Source organism: Leptonotus elevatus, chromosome 1, assembly GCF_054856555.1.
Source record: "Leptonotus elevatus isolate MCC_2025b chromosome 1, RoL_Lele_1.0, whole genome shotgun sequence".
Lineage (NCBI taxonomy): Eukaryota > Metazoa > Chordata > Actinopteri > Syngnathiformes > Syngnathidae > Leptonotus > Leptonotus elevatus.
Genome location: NC_141239.1, coordinates 24,315,834 through 24,343,375, shown reverse-complemented (window position 1 = coordinate 24,343,375; position 27,542 = coordinate 24,315,834). Strand labels below are relative to the sequence as shown.

At 39.8% G+C, this 27,542-nt stretch overlaps 3 protein-coding genes and 1 pseudogene across 6 annotated transcripts in view; 1 reads left to right on the top strand and 3 right to left on the bottom strand.

Moving 5' to 3' along the window:
• Positions 1-10,294, bottom strand: part of xab2 (XPA binding protein 2) — a 49,098-nt gene extending 38,804 nt beyond the window's left edge. The window contains exons 1-10 of one of the 3 annotated variants that reach the window (XM_086086461.1): positions 10,060-10,294; positions 9,655-9,712; positions 9,427-9,507; positions 8,952-9,324; positions 8,716-8,876; positions 8,506-8,632; positions 8,292-8,343; positions 7,943-8,105; positions 2,393-2,474; positions 1,362-1,431 (exon numbers count right to left, since the gene is read on the bottom strand). The gene's annotated coding sequence lies outside the window, so the exon portion shown is untranslated. Of the gene's footprint in view, positions 1-1,361; positions 1,432-2,392; positions 7,896-7,942; positions 8,106-8,291; positions 8,344-8,505; positions 8,633-8,715; positions 8,877-8,951; positions 9,325-9,426; positions 9,508-9,654; positions 9,713-10,059 lie in introns of those variants that run through there. The other 2 variants (XM_086086472.1, XM_086086451.1) reach the window with 2 other exon arrangements.
• On the top strand, positions 5,899-11,011 carry LOC147181338 (uncharacterized; annotated as a pseudogene).
• LOC147181337 (uncharacterized) lies at positions 10,527-17,759 on the bottom strand. Of its 2 annotated transcripts, XM_086066754.1 has the most exons (14): positions 17,606-17,759; positions 16,371-16,525; positions 16,159-16,302; positions 15,921-16,086; positions 14,785-14,945; positions 14,505-14,666; positions 14,064-14,208; positions 13,450-13,616; positions 13,204-13,365; positions 12,610-12,751; positions 12,398-12,540; positions 12,132-12,290; positions 11,600-11,638; positions 10,527-11,514 (listed from the first exon to the last, which is right to left on the bottom strand). In XM_086066754.1, exons 2-14 carry the CDS (start codon positions 16,464-16,466, stop codon positions 11,074-11,076), a joined length of 2,127 nt encoding a protein of 708 aa, XP_085922880.1. In that variant the 5' UTR covers positions 16,467-16,525; positions 17,606-17,759; the 3' UTR covers positions 10,527-11,073. The 2 variants fall into 2 exon arrangements, with proteins under 2 accessions (XP_085922880.1, XP_085922879.1); XM_086066753.1 differs by having other exon boundaries at positions 12,398-12,751.
• A 248-nt stretch (positions 17,760-18,007) lies between these two features.
• stxbp2 (syntaxin binding protein 2) overlaps positions 18,008-27,542 on the bottom strand; it is a 12,734-nt gene continuing 3,199 nt past the window's right edge. The window contains exons 7-19 of the mRNA XM_086086344.1: positions 27,298-27,449; positions 27,140-27,224; positions 25,172-25,302; positions 24,981-25,088; positions 24,833-24,890; positions 24,678-24,743; positions 24,400-24,480; positions 21,821-21,962; positions 21,621-21,727; positions 20,395-20,493; positions 20,227-20,312; positions 18,909-19,066; positions 18,008-18,489 (exon numbers count right to left, since the gene is read on the bottom strand). Of these exons, the coding sequence (XP_085942470.1) occupies positions 18,374-18,489; positions 18,909-19,066; positions 20,227-20,312; positions 20,395-20,493; positions 21,621-21,727; positions 21,821-21,962; positions 24,400-24,480; positions 24,678-24,743; positions 24,833-24,890; positions 24,981-25,088; positions 25,172-25,302; positions 27,140-27,224; positions 27,298-27,449 (1,389 nt within the window). The 3' untranslated portion in view covers positions 18,008-18,373. The remainder of the gene's footprint in view (positions 18,490-18,908; positions 19,067-20,226; positions 20,313-20,394; positions 20,494-21,620; positions 21,728-21,820; positions 21,963-24,399; positions 24,481-24,677; positions 24,744-24,832; positions 24,891-24,980; positions 25,089-25,171; positions 25,303-27,139; positions 27,225-27,297; positions 27,450-27,542) is intronic.

Genomic DNA, 27,542 nt, shown 5'->3' with positions numbered 1-27,542 from the left:
TCTCACTATTAGTGACTTAAAGAAATAGAAGAAATAGCTGAACCATATATGCCTGATTGTGATTACTATGTAAAGCTAAGCTTTATGATTCAGGTGTTACATTGGTCAAATAACCACCATTTGTGGTATGTTACGAAAAACTTTTTGTTTTGTGTGACAAACATGGTAGAAAATTTAACACTGACTTTTTGAGCAAATGCTGATCCGTGGATCATTAAACCACATAGTGATTCATGATGACCACAAAAATGCCCTCAACTTTGTGGCTACATTTACAATTTGCAGTGGAAGCACGTGTCAATAGAACATTTGCTATTTAATTTCGCCACACCGGTACTCCATATTTAGTGCAATGATATATTTAGACATTAAAGCTGGCTTTATTCAGCTCATTAAATAATGGCAGCACACTCCCCATGAAGACCTAAAAAAAAAAATATCGTTGATGATGACAAACATTTAATGTCCAGAAAAAGTCCAATTGTTAACCACTAGTTTATTTATGTTAATGTTAAATTAGCTTTCATTTTGCTTGCTAGGATGCTGACATGGACTGAAAGTGACCCAACTGTCTCATGACCTTAGGCTGTGAAGCAATAAATTACTGGATTGTTGGTGGCAGAGAACCTTCTAGACTGCCAACCAATTTGATCTTTGAAAAGCACTTTCTCAAAAGAAGAGGTGAAAGCCTAAAGTATGCCATTTTAAAGTGTGTCTGACTCCTCCTCTCCAGACATTTTGGAGGTGTTTTATTTCAATTCAAGGGCTGGATGTGGGTGGAGTCGGTGTGGGGGGACAACTTAAAAGGAAAGGACGGACACAAGGACATAATAATGAGAGAGAATGTTTCCATTAACTATTTAGACAAGTATGATCCGTTACTAGAAAATGAGATCATAGCCACTTTTTGACAAGGCTGAGTTCCAGAATCTGGATGTCTCCACAAAGCAGACATGACAAGTCAGCCAGAATTGCTCTATTTTAGGTCCATTATGGCTCACGCTATATTTAACTTGACAAATTGAAGAGGTTCGAGTTAAATAGTGACGCCACCATGCTGCCAGTGTGATCTGGGGTGCAAAATTTGATCACCGCTCTGAACAATTGGCCGCGTGTTTGATGAAGTCAAGGTGACCCAGAAAGTAGTCATGTGCTACATTAACAAACCAACTGTATTGGACGACAGGCTGCAAGGTGTCAAACAACTGGACACACGCATCTCACCGCCAGGGAACTAGCACCTATTTACAACACCACCTATAAACCTTTGCTTTTTCAAAAATAGACCCTTATGGAAAACCAGTGCAACAGGTAGGTCTCAAACAAGACCAATAAAAGGGCTGATGATGAATTTGACTCACCTTGAGTAGCGGTTTGGACCAATCCTATTCAGGCCAGCTTAACAAATAGCTTTCCTTCAAGGTCATCTCTCTGTTGGAAGATAGGGTGTCAGGTAAACTTAAAAGGAAAAAGCAAAACTTGACTCAACAATCCAAATTCGAAAATGTCAAATTGACACAAAAAAATCTCTACTAAAATGGAATGATACCATTTTGTCAAAAGTCATTCTTGGAAAGTGACAGTCTGGCCTTGTGCTTTTATTGATCTTGACATTTCTAACATCTTGTTTATTGGCAAAAGACTAATTTTGGGCCTTATCTGAGTCTCAATGACAACTGTTCATCCGCTGCATTCCAAGGGGATATGTAATCCCTCCCCAAGTTTTCTGGAACTGCACTCAGCCTCACTTTTATTTCAGACATGTAAGATGTGTGATGCATCTCTAACTGTATACCAATGACATTTGTGTGCTTCTCCAAAATCAAAGCCAGTGCCTGACATGGTTCAACATATTAAGATGATCAAATGTCACCGATAATTGAGTCAGAAACATTTGCACATCATAGATTTTTGTCTATTACATACATTTTGTCATTTTTTTTAAAAAACACAAGGCTTTGTTATCTTCATTTATACATTTATCAACACTATCACTATAACTTTATCAAAGCATTTTAGCACGAAGAATATAACACCTAGATTCTCATCATATCACATTGCTGAAGGATATTGTGATTGTTTCAATTATTTTTTTCTCTCATTTATTAGTGGGTATTATTTTTTCCAATTTAGCCATGGCAAGGGGCAGGGCAGCCATAAAACTAGGCACAAGGCAACACAATCATGTTAAATGTCAATGTGACAGGATTAGCGACAACATGACAAGAATACATGCCCAAACTGAGCAGGGCACACATACCAAGGAGACAGCCGTCTATAAAAGACAGTGCCCAGGACTCTGACAATAACTGGTAGGCTTCCAACACAGGTAAGTGAATAAATGGCATTGATGTAATTTTTTGTGGTCACATTTTCAAATAAATATGCACACCTTGACTCATCTTTCATCTTCTTATCAATTCCTTATTGGTAGGACCATAAGAACAGATCTGATTTTCATCTTTTGTTGGGACCTTAAGAGGTAAAAAAAAAAAAAGTAATTTTAAATATTTGGTAAGTGATTCATGCGGGTGATGAACACACTGATGGCAATTTCCCAAAAGACAGCAATATGAAATGAAGAAGGTAATCCTGTGCCTTCTTGCAGTCTCCATTAAAGTGCCACCATGAGCACAGACGCAGAGATGGAGCAGTATGGCGTTGGAGCCATTTACCTGCGAAAGCCAGAGAAGGAGAGGATTGAGGCTCAGAATATGCCATTTGATGCCAAAACAGCTTACTTTGTGGTTGATGCTGAGGAGATGTATCTCAAGGGTAAACTCATCAACAGAGGGGGGCAAAGCCGCTGTTGAGACCCTAATTTCAAAGAAGGTTAGTGTATTGTAGACTAAAAATAGCTCAGAATTATCATTGCGTGATATATTGTAGATCATCATAATAACAAAGCTACTCTATATGTCTGACCAAATCTTTAAAAAAAAAAAAAAATCACTTGATTTGCCTTTTCAGACAGTCACCGTCAAAGTAGACGACATCCACCCAATGAACCCTCCTAAGTTCGATAAAATTGAGGACATGGCCATGATGACCCACTTCAATGAGCCTGCCGTGTTGTATAACCTCAAAGAGCGTTTTGCATCGTGGATGATCTACGTGAGTCTATGCCAGTAATTTTACTGAAGTAATGGATTTGTCACACAGGCGGGGGGCTTTATGAGAGCAATGCGATCTCCTTCCAGACCTACTCAGGCCTGTTCTGCGTCATGGTGAACCCCTACAAGTGGCTTCCTGTGTATGACGCTCAGGTTGTTGGGGCCTACAGAGGCAAGAAGAGGATTGAAGCTCCACCCCACATCTTCTCCATCTCTGACAATGCCTATCAGTTCGTGCTCACTGGTAAGATCACAATAAACTTGTGTGAAAATGTATTATCGATCAACTTGTTTCAATGTAATTTATTTGTTTCCTTTCAATCATAGATCGTGAGAACCAGTTTATCCTTACCACGTGAGTTCAACATGTCCTAACAAAAACCTAACATTTGACAAAGTATTGAAAACAACAAAAGCATTTAATATTACTGTATTCTTGTTTTGCCCAAGTGGAGAATCCGGTGCCGGAAAGACTGTCAACACACCAAGCGTGTCATCCAGTACTTTGCAACAATTGCTGTTGCTGGAGGCAAGAAGGCTGATGCTGGGAAGATCCAGGTAAAACTAGAATTGCACTGAAAAGAACATAGACCCGATCCAAATTGTCCTTCACAGATACCCACTTCCTGCATATGTCTGAATCTTGGCATTTAAGGTGCATGCAAGATTCAGATACACTGTGAAATTAAAATGTCTCAGTGTTAACAAACGTAATGTAGTAAAAATGACAACAAAAAGCTCCCATACTAAAGAACATATGCCCTTCTATTGGAGGAGCCCAATTAGTCAGTCTCCAAAAAAATAATAATAATAATCTTTGCTGACAGCATCATTATGCCCTGTAAGGGTTCCCTTGAAGATCAAATCATCGCAGCCAACCCCCTGCTGGAGGACTACGGTAATGCCAAGACTTTGAGGAACGACAACTCCTCTCGTTTTGTAAGTCGTCAAATTGTAACATTCTTCTTTAACTCTTGCATATTTATTGTTAACAAACCAAAGTGACATGTTACTGGTACTACATTTAGGGTAAATTAATCAGAATCCATTTGGGCTCTACTGGCAAGCTGGCCTCAGCTGATATTGAACCTTGTACGTTTTCAGTAACCACATAAATTGCACAAAAAATGTTGGCTTCATATGAATACTTAATATATATGTTTACTGTAATACAACAGCTTGGAGCAACTGTGCATCAACTTCACCAACGAGAAACTGCAACAGTTCTTCAACCACCACATGTTTGTCCTGGAGCAAGAGGAATACAAGAAAGAAGGCATTGATTGGGACTTTATTGATTTTAGCATGGACTTGGCTGCTTGCATTGAGCTTATTGAGAAGGTGAGACAAATGTGCTTGCTGGTCTCTGAGAAAATGATGAATTCCTACAAAATGACCCACACCGTTTCCCCCAACAGCCAATGGGCATCTTCTCCATCCTTGAAGAGGAGTGCATGTTCCCCAAGGCTACAGACGCGTCCTTCAAGAACAAGCTGTATGATCAGCATCTTGGCAAGATCAAAGCCTTTGAGAAGCCAAATCCTGCAAAGGGCAAGGCCGAGGCCCATTTCTCATTGGTCCACTATGCTGGTACTGTGGACTACAATATTGCTGGCTGGTTGGACAAGAACAAGGACCCACTGAATGACTCCGTTGTCCAGCTCTACCAGAAGTCTTCCAACAAACTGCTGTGCATGTTGTATGCTACCCATGCTTCAGCTGAGGGTATGAAGCTCATACTGTAACTACTGGAAATGTTTTGATTTGCGTATAATGACAATCATTTGTAAAACAGAGACCGGCGGTGGTGGTGGCAAGAAAGGAGGTGGAAAAAGAAGGGTGGTTCCTTTCAGACTGTCTCGGCTCTTTTCAGGGTAATGTCATCAATCGCAATTCACCTTGTGAGATCATAATTTGAAGTTGATGGTTGTCATAATGATATTTCATCTCATAGGAGAACTTGGGCAAGCTGATAACCAACTTAAGGAGCACTCGTCCTCATTTTGTGTGTTGCTTGATTCCCAATGAAACAAAGACCCCAGGTTGGATGTCGTCCTACTTGAAGTTTTTACTCCAAACACTTGTTTGAGACTGCAATGAAATCTTTTGAACAATGTTCAGGTCTTATGGAGAACTTCTTGGTCATCCACCAACTGCGGCGTAACGGTGTGCTTGAAGGCATCAGAATCTGCAGAAAGGGCTTCCCCAGCAGAATCCTCTATGGTGATTTCAAGCAGAGGTGACTGCAAACATCAACAGATGTTACTTTTAGCTGACCTATAATAAAAGGTCAACAAAATATGTTTCCCATTCTCCTGCAGATATAAAGTACTGAATGCTAGTGTCATCCCTGAGGGTCAGTTCATTGACAATAAGAAGGCTGCAGAGAAACTGTTGGGCTCCATTGATGTGCATCACACTCAGTACAAATTTGGCCACACAAAGGTGTGTCACGAATGTTTATATGTTGTTTGGGATATCTTGTCCATAGGTGTTCTTCAAAGCTGGTCTGCTGGGTACCCTGGAGGAGATGTGAGATGAAAAACTGGCTGCATTGGTGACAATGACTCAGGCTCTCTGCAGAGGATTCCTCATGAGGAAATAGTTTGTCAAGATGATGGAGAGGACGTAGAAATACTGTTCACTTTAAAGAATACATGGTGTCAAACAAGTTACACCAACACACAGTTAATCCAAATTATTTCATGCTGTGTTACATAGAGATGCAATCTTCACCATCCAGTACAACATGCGCTCATTCATGAATGTGAAAAATTGGCCATGGATGCATCTATACTTCAAGATTAAGCCTCTCCTGAAGAGTGCAAAGACTGAGAAAGAGCTGCAGCAGATGAAGGAGAATTATGGCAAGATGCAAGGTGACCTGGCAACGGCTCTGGCCAAAAAGAAAGAGTTGGAAGAGAAAATGGTTTCCCTGTTGCTGGAGAAGAATGACCTGCAACTGCAAGTAGCAGCTGTGAGTGATTGATCTGAGACGTCTCCAGAGCAGCTGTTGCTAAAGCCAAGGTTTGTTTCAGCCTTCGTCAAAACTCCATAGATCCAAACATAACATACTTATGATTGCCTGATTAAAAACAAAAAACAAAAGATTTTGTCATCATTATAAGATGATTTGAAATGAATTGGTCGTTTCAGGGCAACTTGGAGAAAATGTGCAGAACTCTTGAAGACCAGTTAAGTGAAATTAAGTCTAAAAATGATGAGAATGTTCGGCAGCTGAATGACTTAAGTGCACGGAAGGCAAGACTGCAAACAGAGAATGGTGAGTCATCCGCACATTTTCAATTTGTGCTACCACATAAATTGATAGAAGAAGTAAAAATCACCTAATTTAAAAAATATATATTGTAGAGTTCATTTATTTAAGTGGTTCAATTCAAAAACTTAAGTCAGATGATATGACACAGGTTCTTCAATCACATAAGTAAATACTTAATACTAAAAATCATTTGTTATTGTTTCTTACAGCAATAATGTATTTTCAGACTGCGTTTCTTAAAGTAATACAGATACTGTAATTAGTATTTACTGAATATCCTCTCGTCATATAATTATTTATATATATATTTTATGTCATCCTGAAGTACAGTAGACCCCGCATACTGGCGGTTCGGCACACGCGGATTCACACATTCACATTTCTGGGGTTTTCTCCACAATTTCCCCTATTTTTTCGTGAAATTGAATGGGGGTTTTTTGTATTTTGGAAGTATTTTCTTGGGTGGTTTTCTTCTTTTGTTTCCCAAATGCATTTTAATGGGCATCATATATACGCGGCATATTTGGAATTTCACAGGCCGCCCCGTCCCTATCCCACGCATGGGTCCATTGTAGTCCATTCTATGTAGTGACTTTCACACATTATAATCTTTATATTTCGCTGGCGTTGAGCCGAAACCTTGTACCTTCCAAAATAGTCACTTTTCAGGAGACCCCAAAAACGACATATTTGTTCAACCATCAACACTGTATCCTCAAAGCGAGTAAGCCATCTTCAACACTTTAAGATTGGTATATAATTTGAAGAAAAAAGAAAAGAAAAAACACGTGTGGAATGACCAATAGTATAGGATTTTTAAAAAAAAACACACACAAAAAAAACATGAATTGTACCAAATTGTAACTGTTGAGGTTTCGGCCCAACGGCAGCAATTAAATATATGTATCAATTTGCCTTTTTTATAGAACTACTGAAATAACTAATAAAATCAGTTTTCCACAATGTTATAATTGATTGCGATGCACCTATAGATTTAGGTATACATTCTAAAAACTATACTATAAAATCTTCCTCATCATTGTTCAGGTGAGTTTACTCGTCAACTTGAGGAGAAGGAAGCCCTGGTTTCCCAGCTGACCAGGGGCAAGCAGGCTTACACTCAGCAGATTGAAGAGCTTAAGAGACATATTGAGGAAGAAGTGAAGGTAGAAGACCTAATATTGCTATTCTTCCTAGGACTAGTATCAAGCGTATAATGTCACTTGTGCTATCCTTTTGTTGCGAATCAATAGGCCAAGAATACCCTGGCCCATGCTGTTCAGTCTTCCCGCCATGACTGAGATCTGCTCACAGAGCAGTTTGAGGAAGAGCAGGAGGCTAAAGCTGAGCTGCAGCGAGGAATGTCCAAGGCCAACAGTGAGGTGGCACAGTGGAGATCAAAATATGAGACTGATGCTATCCAGCGCACCGAAGAGCTAGAGGAGGCCAAGTAAGTAATTTAGACACATCGCTACACTATATTTATAAGTATCAAGTGATTTCAGAGTAACTAATTTTCTGCACAATAATGAAAAGAAAAAAATCTTGCCCAATACAGGAAGAAGCTTGCCCAGCGTCTCCAGGAAGCTGAGGAGTCCATTGAAGCTGTGAACTCCAAGTGTGCCTCTTTGGAGAAGACCAAGCAGAGGCTCCAGGCTGAGGTGGAGGACCTCATGATTGATGTGGAGAGAGCTAATGCCCTGGCTGCCAACCTTGACAAGAAGCAGAGGAACTTTGATAAGGTTTATATCTACATTGGAAGCATTCATCAACTAGAACTGTCGTCATCGCTAATTGTTGTACTGTGGGTTTTTTTTACATTGTATATCTAAAAATAACTTTCCCTAAATATTCAGAACACCAGTTTGCTGAACACCAAGAAGAAGCTTGAGTCTGACCTTGTCCAGATCCAGAGTGAAGTGGATGATGGCGTTCAGGAATCAAGAAATGCTGAAGAGAAGGCCAAAAAGGCTATCACTGATGTGAGTCTACTTACAAAGCGACTAAGAAGAGACATTACGAGGATTCGTAATATTTTGTGAACAACTTTAACCACTTCAGGCTGCCATGATGGTCGAGGAGCTGAAGAAGGAGCAAGACACCAGCGCTCACCTGGAGAGGATGAAGAAGAACCTGGAGGTCACTGTCAAGGACCTGCAGCACCGCCTGGATGAGGCTGAGAACCTCGCCATGAAGGGTGGCAAGAAGCAGCTCCAAAAACTCGAGTCAAGGGTATGAACTGCATGTGCACAGCAGAATAGAACACGAGCTAGAAAGACAGGAAGGCACTAAGCCATGTAATATTTTCAGTAAGCAACCAACCTTAAAATCACTTCCCAGGTGGAACTTTGTAGTCTGCTGAAATTCATACTAACTGCTGATCTAGCTGGTCAACAACGATCAATCCCAAAATTTCTCTTATTGTTAAAGAATGACATTTGTGTCCATTTTTCAGGTCCGCGAGCTGGAAACTGAAGTCGAGTCTGAGCAGAGACGTGGAGCTGATGCTGTTAAAAGGTGTCTGCAAGTATGAGAGGAGGGTGAAGGAGCTAACTTACCAGGTGTGTTCCATTTCATCACACTCACAGTCCCCCTTTATGGTTCAGCAGAGTGAAAATGTCACACTTCTACCTTTACAGACTGAGGAGGACAAGAAGAACGGGACCAGGCTTCAGGATCTGGTGGATTAACTGCAGCTGAAAGTCAAGGCTTACAAGAGACAAGCTGAGGAGGCTGTACGTTCGCTACATAGCAATCTGATAAACATGACATATATTCAAAAATGTAAACCTTTCATTTTCTCTTGCAGGAGGAGCAGGCCAACACTCACGTCCAGGCTCAGAAAGGTCCAGCATGAGCTGGAAGAGGCTCAAGAGCGTGCTGACATTGCTGAGTCCCAGGTCAACAAGCTAAGGGCCAAGAGTCGTGATGCTGGGAAGGTAACATATTGATTCAAAGCATCAAACAGTGGAACTTTCTAATCTGCATCAAACGTACTGTCTCTGATGGAAGAATCATAATCTTCACACTCACATTCTTTTTCAGTGAAGTGACTCTACTGAATAAGATCCAGTGGGATTGTTGGAGGGATCCATACAATATGGACCCTGTTGTCTGTAAATTCAATTAAACCAATAAATGTTAAAAATAAAAAGTTTGTCTTTTCAAAATTAAAATGGTCTCTACTGAAGAACTTCATGCACAAATCCACACAATTAAAAATGAATTTTTTGTACATAAATAGAATAATATAATACATACATAAGATCAGACTTCAGACAGCTGAGCTCAAGACCCAAGAGTTCCTCCTGAACGCAAACTTACAAAAAGAAGTCACAGGTTGTTTTTAAAGTCCCTTTAAAGTGAAATCAAGTAATTTCTTTAAATAAATAAATAAACGAGACACACACAAAAGTGCAAACAACCCTGTCAAATTTGAATGATAAATACAATTGGCAATTCTATAAATAGAGGTTTCAGAACCATAAGTGATTTTCTCTGCTCTCAAATAAAACAGTTTCTGTTGAATGAGTGAAACCACCCTTTGCTGAAAAATGTAAGCTACAGTACTTTGTCATGAATCTTTCTTATGCCTACACAACCCTACATGTTTGAGCAGTGAAAATATATTCGCTCAAAGCCCCCCGTTGGCTGAATATATCCTACCTGCTTGTGTGGGGCTTTCCAGAGTGCGACGAGAGACGCTAGCAATCAGCTAGCTCGCGGGCTAATCATTAACCAGTGCCTCTTGCCCGGCTTGAGAATTTAAATAACGACACCAGGTTGTTGTGTAAAGTGTGGCATATCCAGGGACGATTTAATTTCATGTTACATATGCAGCTAGCTAGCTAGTTAGCTAAGTGTAGAGGTATGGCCCATTTCAAGTGGACTGTGTGCGAGTAACCACTGATAAGAATGAATGCGCTCACATTCTTTACAGGGGGCGGGGGGGGGGGGGGGGGGGGGGGGGTTGGTTCTGGAGTTCTTTGCCCGATTCAGCATTTGTCATAAAACATGTATAAAGCACTTAAGCAATACTTCATTGTGTCAAACAAAACATACTATAAATTGATTACAGAAAATAACGTATTAGCTACACACACACCCCAAAAAATTGTGACTGTCCACAAGTGTGCATTTCTAGTAGTTTTCTTTATTTGTATCTGTCGAACATACAGTGTGTGAATAGAAAGGGGGAAAGAAAACAGTTCTGTGTCAATAGATAATGCAGTGGAGTGGAAAGTACAGTATTTTTTTTAAACTAATGTGAGCACTAAATGTCAGGAAGAGAGACAAGTGATTGTAATTAAGGGTTAAGGTCAACAACAGCACAAAGCAGGCACCATGTGCGCCTCACAGTTAAGAGTTTCTGGGTTTGCATCTCAAGCTCTGTAGTGTGAAGTTTGCATGCTTCCTCCAGCTTACTCCCACATTCTAAAAACAAACATGTTAGGTTCATTGGAGATTCTTAAATTGTCCATAGGTGTGAATGCAAGTTTGAATGGTTGCCTATTTGTGCCCAGTGACTGACAACCAGTCCAGGTGCCATGCCTCTCGCCCACAGTCTGCTGAGATAGACTCTAGCTCACTCAACAAGAACAAGCGCTATAGAAGTTAGCTGGATGGCTGAATGGATCAAACACAAAGTAATATCTATTGTCCAACAAACTTTTGATACTTCTAGTATTTATTACCACTATCTTTCCTATCTTTCTTCGCACCCCCTTTTCCATTCCCCTTCCCTCTCACTGGATGCCCTTTGTGTTTCTCTCCCTCTTCAGTTACTACCATTTGCAGGTGCGACGTGTGAACCCTCTCAATCAGAGAGAAGCAGTTTTCCTGCGGGTTAATGGGGCTGGCCGTGGACCCCTCCTGTTCTGGAGGGCCAGAATGAATGGGATGCGCCTTCCGAGCCGCTTTGGGCTGGGGTGACGATGGCCTCGAGCAGGGCGTCCGGGGGGTGGCGTCGCATGGCGAGCAATGTGGGGACTTGCTGTCTTCCTTGGGTATGAGATTCAGGTTCAAGGACACGGGTCTTCCGGGTCTTGGGCTCAGAGGGATCACAAGATTTTCTCCCGGAGCGCCAAGAGTGAGGAAGACCTCTGGGAAATTCTTATGTCCCTTTTAGGAAGTAATACCAAAAAAAAACAGTAAATGGTGATGACAATTATTTGAAATATATAATTTCATGTCAAGTCAAGCTTACCATCTGCGGTGTGAAGCTCATTGACACCTTTACAGTCATCTGAAAAGAGCCAATATATATTGTCACTGGACACTGAAATGAGATCCAATACCGTAATAAACAAATAACAAAATAAAATAATTTTTTAAGATGTCCAAATATGGTCAATTTAACTTTTTTCCCCCACAAATTGATGCTATTGGTCTGTCCGCACATTGTCTGGTATTTGTACACATTTATTTGAAAATAACTTGAGAACAAATCTATTGGTACTCTTGAATGCTTCTTATGTCTGAGAATTGCCGTAAAACTCTGCCTCATCTTCAGTCCGTGGGAGCTGTGTGGCAATATGTTGCCTAAAGATTAAGAGTATGGATGTTTTTTTAAGACAGTAATGATAGAAAATTGGTTGGATACATTCCAGTAAGCTAGTTTGTCAAAAATTCTTATTATTATTATTATTTTTATTATTATTTTTATTATTATTCTTATTATTGTTATTATTATTATTATTATTATTATTATTATTATTATTATTATTATTATGGCTTACCTGAGGTGTGGAATCAAATGTCCTCTGGTATCCAGTCGCATAGTTGAAGGATGCAGACTTTGCCAGGCCGCAGCCCAAAGGTGAGGTGGTCGTTTGGGCCTGAGGGGCAAGTGCTTTGACCCCAAGTCTTTTGGATGGTGTGCTTTGTGGTGTGCTAACCTGGCAGCAGAGGCAAAACAAGGACGGTTATAATCTTGATGCAATTGATTAGGCAACAACAAAAAGCAGACCACATGTAGTGTGTCATTTGGTGTAAAAGCACATACTGGAGTTGCAGTTTTGGCATGACTCCCGTTGTGATTACCCTCCGTTGTCCCGCTTATCCCAGGTAGGGATGGCAGAGCGACCCTCTGGTCATCCAGCCTGCGGGCTTGACTGTTGGCCACCATGTGGAAGAACGCGGCTGCGTCTGGACCAGCACAAAAGATTCCCATCTTAGAGCAAAACAACACACCTGTGTGGTGGTTTGTTTTGTTACCTGCAGGGGCTTTATTTGGGCTGCGGGTGGGCGTGGTGGGCGTGCTCCTGCTTTGGGGTAAAGTGCAACGTTGCTCCTCCATGCGTCCTCTCTGAGCGTGACTCATAATTTTTAGGAATTGGTGCTGCTCAGCTGGAGGGATCTTGGGGGGGGGGGGGGGTCATAAAAATGACAAGACAATTAGTACAAGGATGATCCAGCTAGCCGTATAATGTATCGTGCTACGATCACAAGTGATATTAAATTCCTTCCACCCATCCATAAAATAAAAGAATGGAAATACCATTAATCCATTCCAGCCCCACAAATACATCAACAATAATTTTTGTAGTAACTAGATAGAAATGATGTAGAATTAAACTGTGTGTCATTATTGTATGCTTCAATGCCCGTCAACAATGTGCTTCTTCTCATGTGTGGGCCTAGGCCACCGGAGGCAGTATAATACAGACATGCATAATACACAAAGAAGACTTTAACAACTAAGATACCAAAAACTACAATCTCCTTGCAACAAGAAAAAACATTAAAACTGTTAGCAAACGTCTGGCCTGCTAATCTTGCTCTCCCTCGCTCTTTGTCTGGAAGCATCACCTGATGTTGAGGGTCACTTCTGTCTCGGTTCAGGGAGCCGGACCTCCTTGGTGTTTTGTCAGATGGCTTCAAAGCGGGCAAACCTTTACGCTGGGGGCTCGGAGTGCCCAAATTCTGGACGATATGAGGCGCAGAGCATCTCTGATCATCGAGCCTAGAGCTCTGTTGTTGGAAAATGACATTGATGGATACTGAGAATATAATTTTATGGTCACTGAATTTAGTTCAGCTGAGATGTCCACTCACCTGGACTTTAGAGACCATGTAACATAAATAGCTTGCATCCGTATTTGACGCTTGGGAGGCGCCTCCATTTTGGATCCCAGGCAACGATGGAAGACACACTCGCTGGTCATCCAGGCGTTTGCCTTGTGAGCTGGCTAGCATGTTGAAGAACTTATCAGAATCCAGACCTGGCCATATATACAAGACATACAGTATTAGTTAGCATGACTGTGATTAAATTAAATTGAATTTCCTTATGTGAGTACTTAGAGACGCATTCTCTCTGAGACAAAAAGCCTCAAAAGACACACTACAATTCACTGGCTGAACTGCTATCAGATTGAAGTGTGGACGTCAGTTCAGTTAGCATTAGCATCTCGGTTAGTATGTTTTGTTTTGAGTATGTTTTTGCGTGTGAAGAGTACAGGAAACGTGGATATCTAGCAATAGAGATATAGCTAAAGAGAAAGAGAGCGAGATAGAAGCAAAAAGAAAGACAGACACAGAAATAATTAGATGGACCGGGAGAGATATAGAGAGGGAATAGAGGTTGAGAGAGAGAGCGCAAGACACAGAGGTAGATCAAATACAGAGAGCTAGACAAGATGGAAAGATAAAGCAAAAGAGCCTCGAACCTGTAGGTGCAGCGCTCTGTGCGGGCTTGTCTTTGGGTGAAGTTTGGGAGCTAGCGTTGAGGTCACATCGCTGCTCGTCCATGCGCCCTCGCTGCGCGCGAGACATTAAAGTGAGGAACTGCTTCTGCTCAGCTGGACTCAACACCTGCATGGGAGAGGATGATGCACCGTGGGTGGAGGGAAGTAAAGTAACCAAGTCCTTTGTTACTGGACTTAAGTGGATTTTTCAGGTGTCTGTACATTACTTGGGTTATTTGTTTTTCTAACTACTTTTTACTTACTACTTTTGAAAACAGATATCAGCATTTTATACATATTACTTTGTCAATATAGGCCAGTTACTTGTTTAACATCTGTTCTTCTATACTCAAGTATAGAGTGCAAGTACTTCTGCTATTAAATGCATACTATCATTTCTAGTCACTGTTTTGCTCACGCTACCTTTTTTGGGGATGTCTTAGCTAGGCTCTTGCGGCGTTCTATGTCCGAACCGGGGCTGAAAGAAGCCGAGCGAGCAATGTTGGAACCATCGTGATCCTTCCGTGCCGACCCCGTGGGCTGGATTTGAGGAAGGGAGCACCTTTGGTCTTCCATTCTGCTTCCCTGATCATGAATCACATTATTTCATATTTCAAATTAAAGATCCTACAGTTACAAAGAAAATTCTGCACTCTATATATTGGGTTTGATTATACATCGAAATGTGATGTAATGTAATAACCTGGACTTTGGAGACCATGTAGCACAAGTAACTTGAATCAGCACCGGATAATGACTGGGACTCTTTTTTGTCTAAACCAGGTAACGATGGAAGAGACACTCGTTGGTCATCGAGCCGTTGGCTCTGAGTGTTGGCCAACAAGTTGAAAAATGTGTCGGAATCTGGAGGGAAAATGCCCAAAATTCGGGGAGAACGGAGACAATTAATGCCCCCCCCCCCAAATATATATAAATAAATAGACCAAAATAAAGTGTCATTTTTGTTATAGTATTGGACAACAGTTTTTTCTTTTTTAGATTTAGATAAACTGTAAATGGACAAAAAATCACAATAAAACCCAGCCATCCATTTTATATAGTGCTTAAAAACAGTTCAAATTATCTCAAAATTATACCAAAAAAAAACTAAAATTACTTTAAATGAAAATTAATATTAAAATTAAATGTAAAATAATGATTTAAACAAAAATATCCACAGTTGAGTGAACACTGTATAAGTGCATACCAAAAGAAAATATATTTAAAAAAATAATTCAAAGAAAATTGAAAAGAAAAAAAATTATTGTAATATAAATTGATAATAAAACCAAATTAATGAACTAATTTCAATAAATATTATAATAATAATCATAAGTATAATAATAATAATAAAGTATTATTTAAAAAAAGAATATTAATTCAATTTAGAAGCCTATGATGCTTCAACAGTAGTGTTGTATTTTTATAATACAAATGTAATACTATTTAAAATAAAACTACAGAACTATGCAATATAAACAACATAAATGAAGCAATTAAAAATTAATATATAAATTGTTAAAGAAAACATATTTTATAACATATTCAAATCACTTAAAAATAATTTCAAAAACAATCATTTCAAATTATATTTGTATATAAAATAATTATGTATATGACAAAACCATTAAATAATGTAACAAATTCAAATAATGAAAACAATATTTTAAAAAATGGGGGGGGGGGGTATTTGGAGAATATACAAAAATATACAAACTGGATAATAATAAATTACAATAATGAATAATTAAAAGTCAATTAAATCAAATTTTTTATGCAAATACAGTATGTATAAAAAACTGGAAAAAAAATTCTAGGATAATAATTCTAGCTAGTCACCTGTATTAGACTTTAAGTCAGTAAGAGGCTTCCTGTCGGAGTGCTTCGGGGTGCAGGGGGCACTGTGACTGAGATCCACGGAGCAGCACTGGTCCGCCACATGGCCATCCTGACCGTGATGACGGACAAGATTCGTCAACTTTTGCTGTTCCTCCGGCGACTGCGCCTGTCGGGGGCCAAAACAATGCCATCAATACGCATAACAAGACTTGCTCCAAAATGCCAGTAGCCCAGTGACCTTGATAGAATTGACATGGGCTTGCTCAATGGGGATCTGCAACTGGTTGCCCGGCAACAAGAGCAGTCTCCTGTTCATATCCGGAGTGCTCTGGGTCAGTGAAATCTGAGGGGCCGAGTCGTGGTGTTGAAAACCTCTCGTCTCCTGAGAAGAAAAAAATCTTTAGAGAAATGTTGACTTCAAATAAAAGCTGAAGTTTTGAAGTACTGTACCCGATACTTTTCTGCTGCCATTAAGACCTGCTGCTCAGCAAAGGGTCGCTGTTGCGTGTAAGCAGAGGTTTGGTTTGACTTGCGCTGTTTTTCCATTCGTACTCACTGCGATGAAATCATGATGTCCGGAATCTGCTCTAGTCTTCCTATGGAATCTTGGGTGGGAAAAATAATAATAAATCACGTAGTTGTTGTTTTGTTTTTTGCTCCTCGTGCAGTTACAACCCTAAGACAATACAGTAGTGTAATATATATATTTTTGATTACTAGTAAAATTTGTTTTGAAAAAGTTCTAGTAGTTCAATTCAAAAAGTGGAACTCAAATATATTGATTTACTATACATTTCAGGACATTTATAACTTTTGATTTGTATGAATATCGCGCACAGCAAATAAAACACCAATTAAAATATTACATAAGCAATCAAAAATGATTTTCTATAGGGATGTTGGATACCACTTTTTTTCTGATCGATACCAGTACGAGTACTCAACTCTTGAGTAGTCAACAATACCGATACCACTAGTACTTTTGATACATACCCCCCCCCCCCTTCCCCCCAAAAAACAATGACAATCTTAAATAAAGACCTATTTATTGAAATATAGCATTTTTCCTTTAAATTGCATGAAATTAATGGCATTTTTCTATTTTCTACTTTCTGGTTGTAAAACAGAGGGCAAAAAACAGTCACGAGTACTGATAAGCTGAAATAAGATACCAATACCTGGTATCGGTGCTCGCCCATCTCTAATTTTTAACCCAGAAATTGGCTTTCCGAAATGCATTTTTCTATGAGTTTAACGAAAATCGAAGAACTTAGCTTTTAGAACTTAACTACGGAAATAAATGAAGATCTCTACCACATTCAAATTGATTGAGATGCACCTGGTGTATGAAAGGGACAAAACATTAGAAATGGCAGCGTTGTACTCCTTTTTAAAGTACAGCCAGAATAATAAACTTTGTAAAATCAATACCACTGATAGTGCCAGTAAGAATCATGCATAATTATTAAAAACATTTTTTTTATTTAATCCAATTGTATTGTGCAGGTGTTCCTAACGATGTCTTTACTAAAGTGGTGGGCAAACTCGGTCCTCGAGGGGCGGAGTCCTGCAGGTTTTGGATGTTTTCCTTCTCCAACACAGATGGTATATGTCTAGACAGTAGACACTATTACGGCATAAATTACATATTTGCAAGAATAATGAAAATGTTAAGTTTTGCTCACCATCACAGGATTACATTCCTCTTCTGAACGCAAACCACATCTAAAATTAGTCAATCATGGACAGAATCTATGTTGACTGGTCAGGTTCACCGCGGCTGAAGACATCCAGTGCGCAGTTGTTCTGATTGTGTACCCGACACGGCTCGGACGAAAAGCTTTTAAATACAGTTAAGTGCCGAGTATTAACCCATCGCCATTAGTGCCGCGGCCCGTGTCCTGTTCTTAATATTGCCATCTGTAATCCTAGATGAAAACATAATCCCCGACATGGAGAGGGGATGATCCGTCTTCCCCATGCTTGTTGGTAGGTGAACGATTCTCCACTCGCAATTAAGAAGTCTCTGCACGGTCATCACATTCAGCCAAAGGAGCAAGCTAATGACAAACGAAACGGAGCAGATGTAAAGTGAATATTGTTTCTTTTATTACTTATTTTATACATGACAAAGAAACACCACATTCCAGCATTATAATTTAATCATGTGCAAGATTATCAAAAACAGCAGATGCCATTGGATTTCCCTGGACAAAGTGTGTTGGGAGGGATTTAATTTAAGGTACCTTCAAAGGTTCATACAGTGATGTCATTCACGGGGTGATGAGGCTAGTAGTCATTAAAATACTCTTATATGAGCACTGGAGTAATTGCAGAGTTAACTATATAAACAATACTCAAAACAAAAAAGGTTCTCTTCATATTTCACTTCAAATATTGGCATGTTGTGACGGACATATAACCCGGAGCCAATCAAAAGAAAGGCTCTTCTTTCACTGTGCCCGCCCACTGTTCGGATCCGTATTGTCTTCGCAATCTGGATTCGGAACCTGGTCGAGACTCTTGAGGTCGTAGAGGAAGCCGGTCGGAGTCAGGATGTGAGAGGAACCTGTTGAAAACCAAATGTCATTTACAAGGCTAATGCTAGTTAGAATGAACAAAGCATTGCACAACCGCCAGTCAACATAGTCCAGTTTGGGGTGAAAGATCCCATAATAAAATGTTTATGAACAGTACAGTGGACTCCTGTGGATTCACCTATTTGTGGATTTTTATACATATATTTTTTAATAGTTTTCTTTATTTTATGGGGCGATTGTGTTTGACAGATTGTTTCAGATATACAGATAATATCAATGAATTGTGGCAGTGTATCAAAGGATCTAATAACACTGCAACCATGTGAAAATGACAGGAAAGTCACAGGTATCAAAATTTTCATGGCTATCAGGCAATTTTTTATCTTTTTTTTTCTACCAATGTGTGTTTTGACTTTGGGCGTGTCAGCTGAAAGAAAACAACGCTTACCAATCAGCACTTCCCATTTGCCGGCGTAGGCTCGGGTGACTTCATAGGCTGAGCGCATCTCCGAGTGGGTCAGCCCGCCAATGACGAAAATAATGAGCCTCGGTCCAGTGTGATACTCGGTCGGCGGTCTGTTGTTGTGCCACTGGCCCAGACGAGCGCTGTAGGAATGCAAGGGTACAAAGATCAACGTGGAGGACATACTGTGTGGTTACATGAATCATAAATGATAACAAACTTCAAGTTATTTTAATGACAACTCAGATGTACTGCACGTTGCGGAACAGGAAGGACACAAGTATTGTGGCATTATGCAGATTATGAGTTGAAGACCACAGAGATAGGAATTCCCTGCAGGATTAGAGGATTTGATGCCAAACTGGCTTATTTTCACTCCTTTTTCCTTATTTACAGGGATAAAAGCTTTTACCGGACAAAAATAATCTGTCTGTGACTCCATGTTTAGTTTGTTTAAACACAGACGGCAGTTTTTTTTTCTTGTTTTCTATGAATGTTCTAAACACAGCCAAATGGAAAAAAGGACAGGCAACACAATTCTGAGGATCGGGGTTTGAATCACAAAATTTACTGCTATAGACAAGTTCAATGTTTTGGTCTTTACTTGTCTAATGGTTATCATATCTGCCTCACAGTTATGATATTAGTTCAAAATATTCGTTTGTGAAGTTCGCGTGTTCTCTCCAAAAACATGAGCATTGGGTTCAATGAAGACTCTAAATTGTCCTTAGGTGTGCCAGAGTGGGAATAGTTGATGGTCTTCAATACATGTGCCATCTGATTGTCCGGTCAGACGAATCAAAAAGGGCAACAAAGAAAAACAAGTCAAACTGGGCTAAAGTAACAACGAGCTCTTCGGGACAGGGTTTTAATAGCTTTGGATTTCTTTTAATTTGTTAGTTTTTATTTTGTTTTGAGTTTTTTTCAGTTAGTATTGATTCGTTTTTAGAGGGGGTTTGTTGGACTTTTTTTCTTTTCTGAAAATGCCCCATTTCAATGTAGTTTTATTTTATATATATGGTGTATTTGTGAGAAGAACCGTCATCGGTACGGATGTACAACAGCACCAAAATAAATGTATTTAAAATGAACCCTGAAAGCTCAAGTATGAAATTAATTGAGGAAGAAGAAAATGCATGTTTAGTTTTAATAGAATGATTAGTTAGTTTTATATACATAAGATGTAGTTTCAGTTAGTTGCTTTTTTTAAAGAACTCCCCTTTTTAGTTTATTTCATTACCAAAATGTTTTTAAAATTTTGATTTTAGCTATTTCGTTAACTATAACCTTGCTTATGATTTACCTGACTGCCGTGTGTGTGGTAGTGATGGGGGCAGGATCCGATATGAATGGCCAGTGACGCTTGTCCAGCTTGTCTTCGATGGCGTTCTGGGAGGAACCACTCAATTGAGACGCCGTGGTTTGACAATTATTTACAAAAATGCATCATGTGTGTTGAAAACTCTCACACCTCCATGATGTCCTTGAGGATGGGCGTCCATCTGGACAGCTGGTACGTGCTGTCTGCACGCTGTTTGCGATCGGGCAGAGTTGCACCGGCATTTGCTCCCTAAAACACATTCGGTACAAATTGCACTCTCACGGTAAAATAAATAGATCTATCACTCCAAAAAGAGAATTGTTGAACCAATTTAACATTACAAATTGAATTGTTGACCAACTTAAAAATGTTTTGCTTCAATTGGTAACACACGGTTAAATTAAGTACATTTAAAGTGAAAATATTTTTTAAGTTGGTCAACAATTCAATTTGTAATCTTAACAATGCTCTTTTTATAGTGTACAAGATCCTTGGTTAATAGGTCATTTCACCATGTTACACGTTAAAAGTCACAAATGCCAATGCTTTCTCCAAAGGCACTACTATTGAAAAACCCTTTCATGCCATTTGAGAAGCCAAGGTAAATTGTTTAAATGATTAGTTTGGAATTATCTATTGCCTTACTGAATGTGGAAGTATCAGTTGAAAAGTAGATGTAACGTGAGGTCAAAGGCTTTCAAGAGAGACAACAGTAATTTACATTTCAACAGGGAAGATGATTCAAAAATCAAAGTGGGGGAAATTCAGAAACAAGTTAATGATCATTGAGAGACTGTCTAATTGATTAATGTATTATGAGAGGAAAAACTGTGAAAACTCCAAAATCTTAACTCCAACAAGGTTGTATACAATCACTGAAGGATTCACTTTGTGGGCGTGTTTTTCTTTAAAAAAAAAATTATACAACAGAAGTAAATTCTGAAAAACGAATACTCTATTGTAATTTTTTTTATATTCGCGATAAAGTGTCAACTTCTTTTGATACTTTTATGACTGCTCAGGATGATATTAAAACACTGATTAAAAGATTCTAAGATGGTGAACAGATTACTGCAATTTCTAGTAGTGGTTAGTGTGTCTGCCTAAAAGCCAAGGGGGTCCCAGGTTCGAATCTCGAGTCAAGCCCTCCTATATAGAGTTTGCATGTTCTTGCTGTGCTGATGTGGTTTTTCTCTCCCACATTTCAAGGGTGACTTTGAATGTGAATGCTTGTTTGCCAATATGTGCCTTGAAAGGGACTGGCGACCAGTCCAAAGTGCAAGCCACTTCTAGCCCAAAGTCGGCTGACAAGCACTAAACAAAATGGATGGGTTGGATCTGCCCTTTGAGTTTCCACTGTTGCAATAAATAAATACCCCAGTGATGATGTTACAGCCCAGGTTCTGGATGTTGGTAATGATGTTTCTGTCGCCCGTCACGTTGGCATGCTGGATGAGTTTGTCCAGGTTCTCCTCACCAATCCCTGCAATAAATTAAAAAATGAGCCACGCCGGTGTTATAAAAGAATATACACAGCAGTTGATTTTATAATCAGGAAAGGGGAGGAAAATTGCACCTTTTTTCTTGTGGAATATGAAGAGCAGGATGATACGGATCTTGTTGTAGGCTGAAACGTCATTGTCGAGCAGCACGGGCACGATGCTCTTCATGGCGTCTTTCAGAGGCTCCCCCTCGGAGTTCACACCCATCACCAAGTCCTGTGAAGAGCGAAAGGTAAAGTGACATCTCCTCCTCAAAAATAAATTTGCTTAATGTCTCCAGTGGCTCCCAATATATGACACTGGGTTGTCGCGGGGCTTTTTCCACACTGCAACGACGAGGCGCTCTAAAGTGGCCACGCCAGCCTGTAGGCCTGGTCCACGTGTCAAGAGTCTCATCGGACGTTAATAAATAAATGAATAAATTACCTCACTGTTTCACCTCTCTGTGAGACTTGTGATACTTGTGAATATCCGCCACTCTAAAGTGGCTATCCGACTATTTAAAGGGAAGATGCATTTTCGGGGTGTAGGCAAAGATGCACGTCACAATTGGACTTGATAACCACTAATGGGAACAAAGGCACTGAAGTTCTTATATAGTCGTGGAGGGACAATTCATGCTGGAGTACTAAATGCATCATGTGGCACTGTTTAGCCCCAAAAAAACAAAAAACAAAAAAGGACAAAATGGAAAATCAGGAAAAGACTATTAATATTGAGTTCAGTCATTTCTGGACTACAAGCCGCTACTTTTTTTCACTTTCATTCAACCCTGCGGCTAATACAAAGGTGTGGTTTATCCATTAGATCACAAGGGGGCGCACTATAAAGGAAGCGCAAGAGCGACAGGCAGAGCAAAACAAACCAAGTGAGCCCAAATACAGTAGGAGAGACAGAACGAGAGCGAGACAATTTGCACCCTCATTATGGAAAATAAAGTAGCGGGAACCCGGTGCGGTAACATTAAAAACACCTGCGGCTTACAGTTGGGTGCGGCTTATATGTGTAGTATTCCCCAAATTTAGCTAGTGCAGCTTATAGTCCGTATTACTGTATATATATTAGCAGTGTATATATACATAGTTCTCAGTCTCAGCCCATTTTCAGCAATTATATTTATTAACAAATCTCTGAATTTACTGGAAGAAAATGTATGAATTGCAAACAATTATTTATTCCTAATTCTATTATTACAAATGTACACAGAAATCTAATAAATTAAAAAGTAAAGCCCCTTGTGATTCAGTTTTATTTTCAAGAGAGCCCAGGGAGAGAATTATAGGTTCTTCCTTGACCCCCTGGTGTTTTGTGGATATTGTTAAAGTCCTTTTCCCATACCATTCATATTCCAAACGGCAGTGAAAACCTAACCTCCCTGGCTGAGGCCAATGGCTATACTTGCCCTGCCAAACAATGCAAAACCAAGTGTCTGGAGCGTTTGCCGTTGGGACCTTGCCACCCTTTATCAAAAGCCAAAACAAGCTTGTGGGATTTATGAGGTGGTGGCATCTAAACATGCTGCTAACTCAGTGATGCATCACTCATTAAACTTGGATCTCAAAAGGACACGACTCGGTATCTCCTCTGTGGACACAAGTCCAGGTCTCGGGCCTGGGCCATGGTGTTATGCCATTCCCGATAAATCCAGGACACAGACATGTGCTTGGAAACATTTTTACATCACCAAGTCATTAAATGTTATTAAGTGTCCGAACACTCTGTCATGACACTAGAGCTTGCGGGTGCTGACGTCTGGCCTCAAGCTCCTTATAGAACATTATGACCGATATTCTCCATTAAACACCACAAACCGTGCCAGTGGCATTTAAACATACTCACCAATGGTACTATAAATAAATGGAGGTCAGTCACTCATTGTGCCGAGAGGGACGGTGAATTACCCCGCCGGACGTTCTGCATAACAGACTTACGCTAACGCATCCTCACCGATCCCTTCTGCTCATATAAATACAGACACTTTGTTTTCGCACACACACACAAATGAGCAGACAAGTGCTGAGATCAGTTCAGTTCAGAGGTCCGGGTGGGAATATAAGGCTTCTTTCCTGTTTTGGAGGCTCAAGAGTCCATTATCCCACTTCTATTTATAATGTCAACTACAGATGTGCAAATATACTCTGTGACCAGATGTGGGAAAACATCAACTCCGCAATGTGATTGTATAGTTTAAAAAAATAAAACTAATTCAATATACTGTATATGGCTCCAACTAAAGATTATTTTCATAATAAATTAATACGTTGATTTTTTTCCAATTAATTAGGTGAAGATACGTTTTTAAATTTCCATCCTCACTCACTCAAAAACAGGTCATTATTTCAAATTGACAGTGCAGAAAATGCACTAACATGAATTATGGTATGGAATGTAACATCAGACAGAAAACAAGCAAAAACATTTTTTTTTTATTTTTTTTTTATAAAGATAATCAGTCTACTTTCATGAAGGATGACAGACTTATGAGAATATTTACTGCTGAGAGACTGAAATTTTGAGGATTTGGACTATTTCAAGTTAAATTATGTTTAAAAAAAAAATCAATTGCGAAAACAGTTGTTGATAATCGATTCATTGCTGCACCACTAATACCGTTTCCATCTAGACTACGCCAATACTTTGACGAAACACTGACCTGTTCCACTTCGCAGAGTTTATCAAGAGATGTCTTGAACTTCTTCATACAAGCTTCAGCCAAGTGCAAATGAGTGGAGTACTGTAAAAAAAAAACAAAAAAAACAGCATTCAATAATAATACCGCAGGAACACAAAGAAATGTATACATTTTCAAGAAAAAAAGTGAGGTTACAATAAGTCATATGAATGTCAAACTCCCCAAAGGAAGGATGTTTAATATATGTTATGTTAATATTTTTGTCTTGAAAAAAGCCCCAGAAAGATCATCTCGCTCACCATACTCAACTCCTTCTGATACTGTGGCATCTTCTTTAACATCTGAGACAGATCTTTGATGTTGGCCTGTAATCACAAAAAAAAGAGATTTATCCAAACAGGACCACAAACAATATAATAAACTGTCTAAAAGTAAACCCGAAAGACAGTCGTACATTATCAGTGCACATTCTCTTGCTTTCACAAAAGGTGTTAAGCAGCTCCGTGACTTTCCTATAACAAAAAAAACAAAATTGAACAGTCATTTGACAGTGTATGTGCCCCTGTATGCGTTTGAGGTGTGACAAGACCTGCCATACTCACGTAGAGACATCAGCGATGTGCAGATGCCTGAGTTGAACCCAGAGCTCGTCGTCTTCATCCAGCAACACTTCTCTCTCTTTGGAATTTCCAATGCCGGTTGTCTGATAACTATACAGGAAATGTTACACATAGACCAACACAATACGCAGGAAAATGAAACAAACAGAATTCCCAACTCAAAGTGTTCCTACGTGTATATGTCCTTTTGGATGTCCAGCAAATCGTAGGCCATAGCCTGGAGGGTCAGCTCGTGAAGGAGAGGTGAGATGGGATCAAACCCACGGTCGACGATAATGAGTTGGGAGCGTCCCTTGTTTACTCCCTGAAATCAACAAAGAAATGGAACATATTATAAGAGTTTGAATAGTAATTTTTATTCGGCCATGCAATTCGTTTCCCTTCCGCGTGTGTGGTGAGGTTAAATTTTCACACTGATGCAATATTTTGTAGTACGGAGGGTCCTCAGCTTACGGATGCACTACTGACATCCAATTTTTAGTTACAAATGGTAATACATGTGAAGCGGTGTAAAGGTAGTGTTAAAGCGTTCGCTCACATTTCGTGGGTGTTATGTTCCACGCACTCTTGCGATAGGTTAATTTCCGTGAAGGAGAGAACGTTAAAAAAAAAGAAAAGGTGTGTGGCTTGAGGGTGAGTTACGCTTCTACTTCTTTCTTTCGTTTTGGCTTTTCCCTTCAGGGATCGCCACAGTGAATCAGTTGCCTCCATCTAACCCTGTCCTCTGCTCTCACACAAACTACCTTCATGTCCTCTTTAACTACATCCATAAACCTACTCTTTGGTCTTCCTCTAGACCTCCTGCCTGGCATTTGGAAACTCGGCATCCTTCTGCCAATGTACTGACTCTCTCTCCTCTGGACATGTCCAAACCATTTCAGTCTGATTCTATCCATCCTGGTCACTCCCAAGGAGAACCTCAGCATCTTCATGTCTGCCACCTCCAGCTCTGCCTCCTGTCTTTTCCTCAGTGGCACCGTCTCCAGAGCAAATAACATCGCTGGTCTCACCACAGTTTTATAAACCTTTCCTTTCATTTGAGCTGAAACTCTTCTATCACACATCACACCTGACACTTTTCTCCACCCGTTCCAGTCTGCCTGCACACGCTTCTTCACTACTTTTCCATACTCTCCATTGCTCTGGACTGTTGACCCTACTGAGCTATAATAAAGCCACCACACAGTTCCCACCCTTCTAAACACTAAATATAATAAGAAAAACAGCATAATAAATAAAGACTACAGTAAATCCTGGAGGGTTGGGGGCGGCGCGGGTGGGGCGTAATAATCTCTGAAAAACCCACGAAACAGCGAGATACAAACCAAGATAAACCCCATAACGTATTAATTTTGGACTCAAATACAAGTAAGTGAACTATGAAGTAGCGAGGGTATATCATCTCTATCAACATTTGCTGCTCCACGTGCACAACTCTGATGCTACTCATTAGCTTGTCTATGGCATTTTACATTGCTGTTAGCATTAAGCTAAATGGACTTATCTAAAGCAAAGCTATGTGATCGTTTTAAACATGAAATCCTCTGAGTTTTGTTTAGTTTGACAGTACCTTCAGTTGGGATTGGCAATAAGCACCATGAAGCCTCTTTTTTAAAGAATTGGTCTTCTATCTATCTGACAAAATTAACGCTGACACAAATATTTACTTAATTATGCCCTTGCTCTAAATGTTATGGTACACTAAAGAGCATTCTAACATAGGTACTGTACATACAAATTTGGGTAATATCGCCATTGTAGGAGGACCCCCCCCGTATTAATTTCCTCTCATGCAACATACAGAACATTCCCAAAGCAACACCAAACAAATGAACACAGGAAAAATAATACATGCCTGGTAAGACTCATCCTGGAGCAAGGATAGGTGAGCTAAGAGAGAGTAGAAAGAAGAAAAAAAGGGGAAAGCAGCAGTGAAGAAAAGAAAAAAAAGACACCCACAACCTATAGAGGTGAAAAGCTGCACTATCCCAATGGATGTTTATACTCTTGTATGGAAAAAGCTGCTCGAGTAGAATAAAAGGACAACAATAATAATAATAATAATAATAATAATAATAATAATTCACTTCTATACGACATGTCAAAGAGTAGTAGTAGTAGTAGTAGTAATGCACTAGAACCTCTCCCATGCTTGGGTTGTCTGCTTTGTGGGCATTTAAGTGCTGGTAGACCTCCTCAGCCAGCTTGGCGTTCCTCTCCGGGCCGCTACGAAACACGAGAAGAAATGAATCAGCGGAATTCTTTCAGCTCAGGTGGCAGTTAAAAGGTAGGTATATACTTGCGGTATCGGATGGCGGGATACTCTTTGAGTGAGTCGCATAATGTGGCGATCTGCTCGGCAAGAATGTCTATCATTTTGTCCCTTGTATCTTTATTGGTCTTGGGGCTGTATAAAGTGTGGAAAGAGGTTGGGTGGTCCAGGGAGAAAACCTGCAGGGACAACAACGAAGAAAAATGTATACTTCAGTTCAGTAGGAACAGTTGCGCAGACACACAGAGACTGGATGTAAGACTGTTGTGATA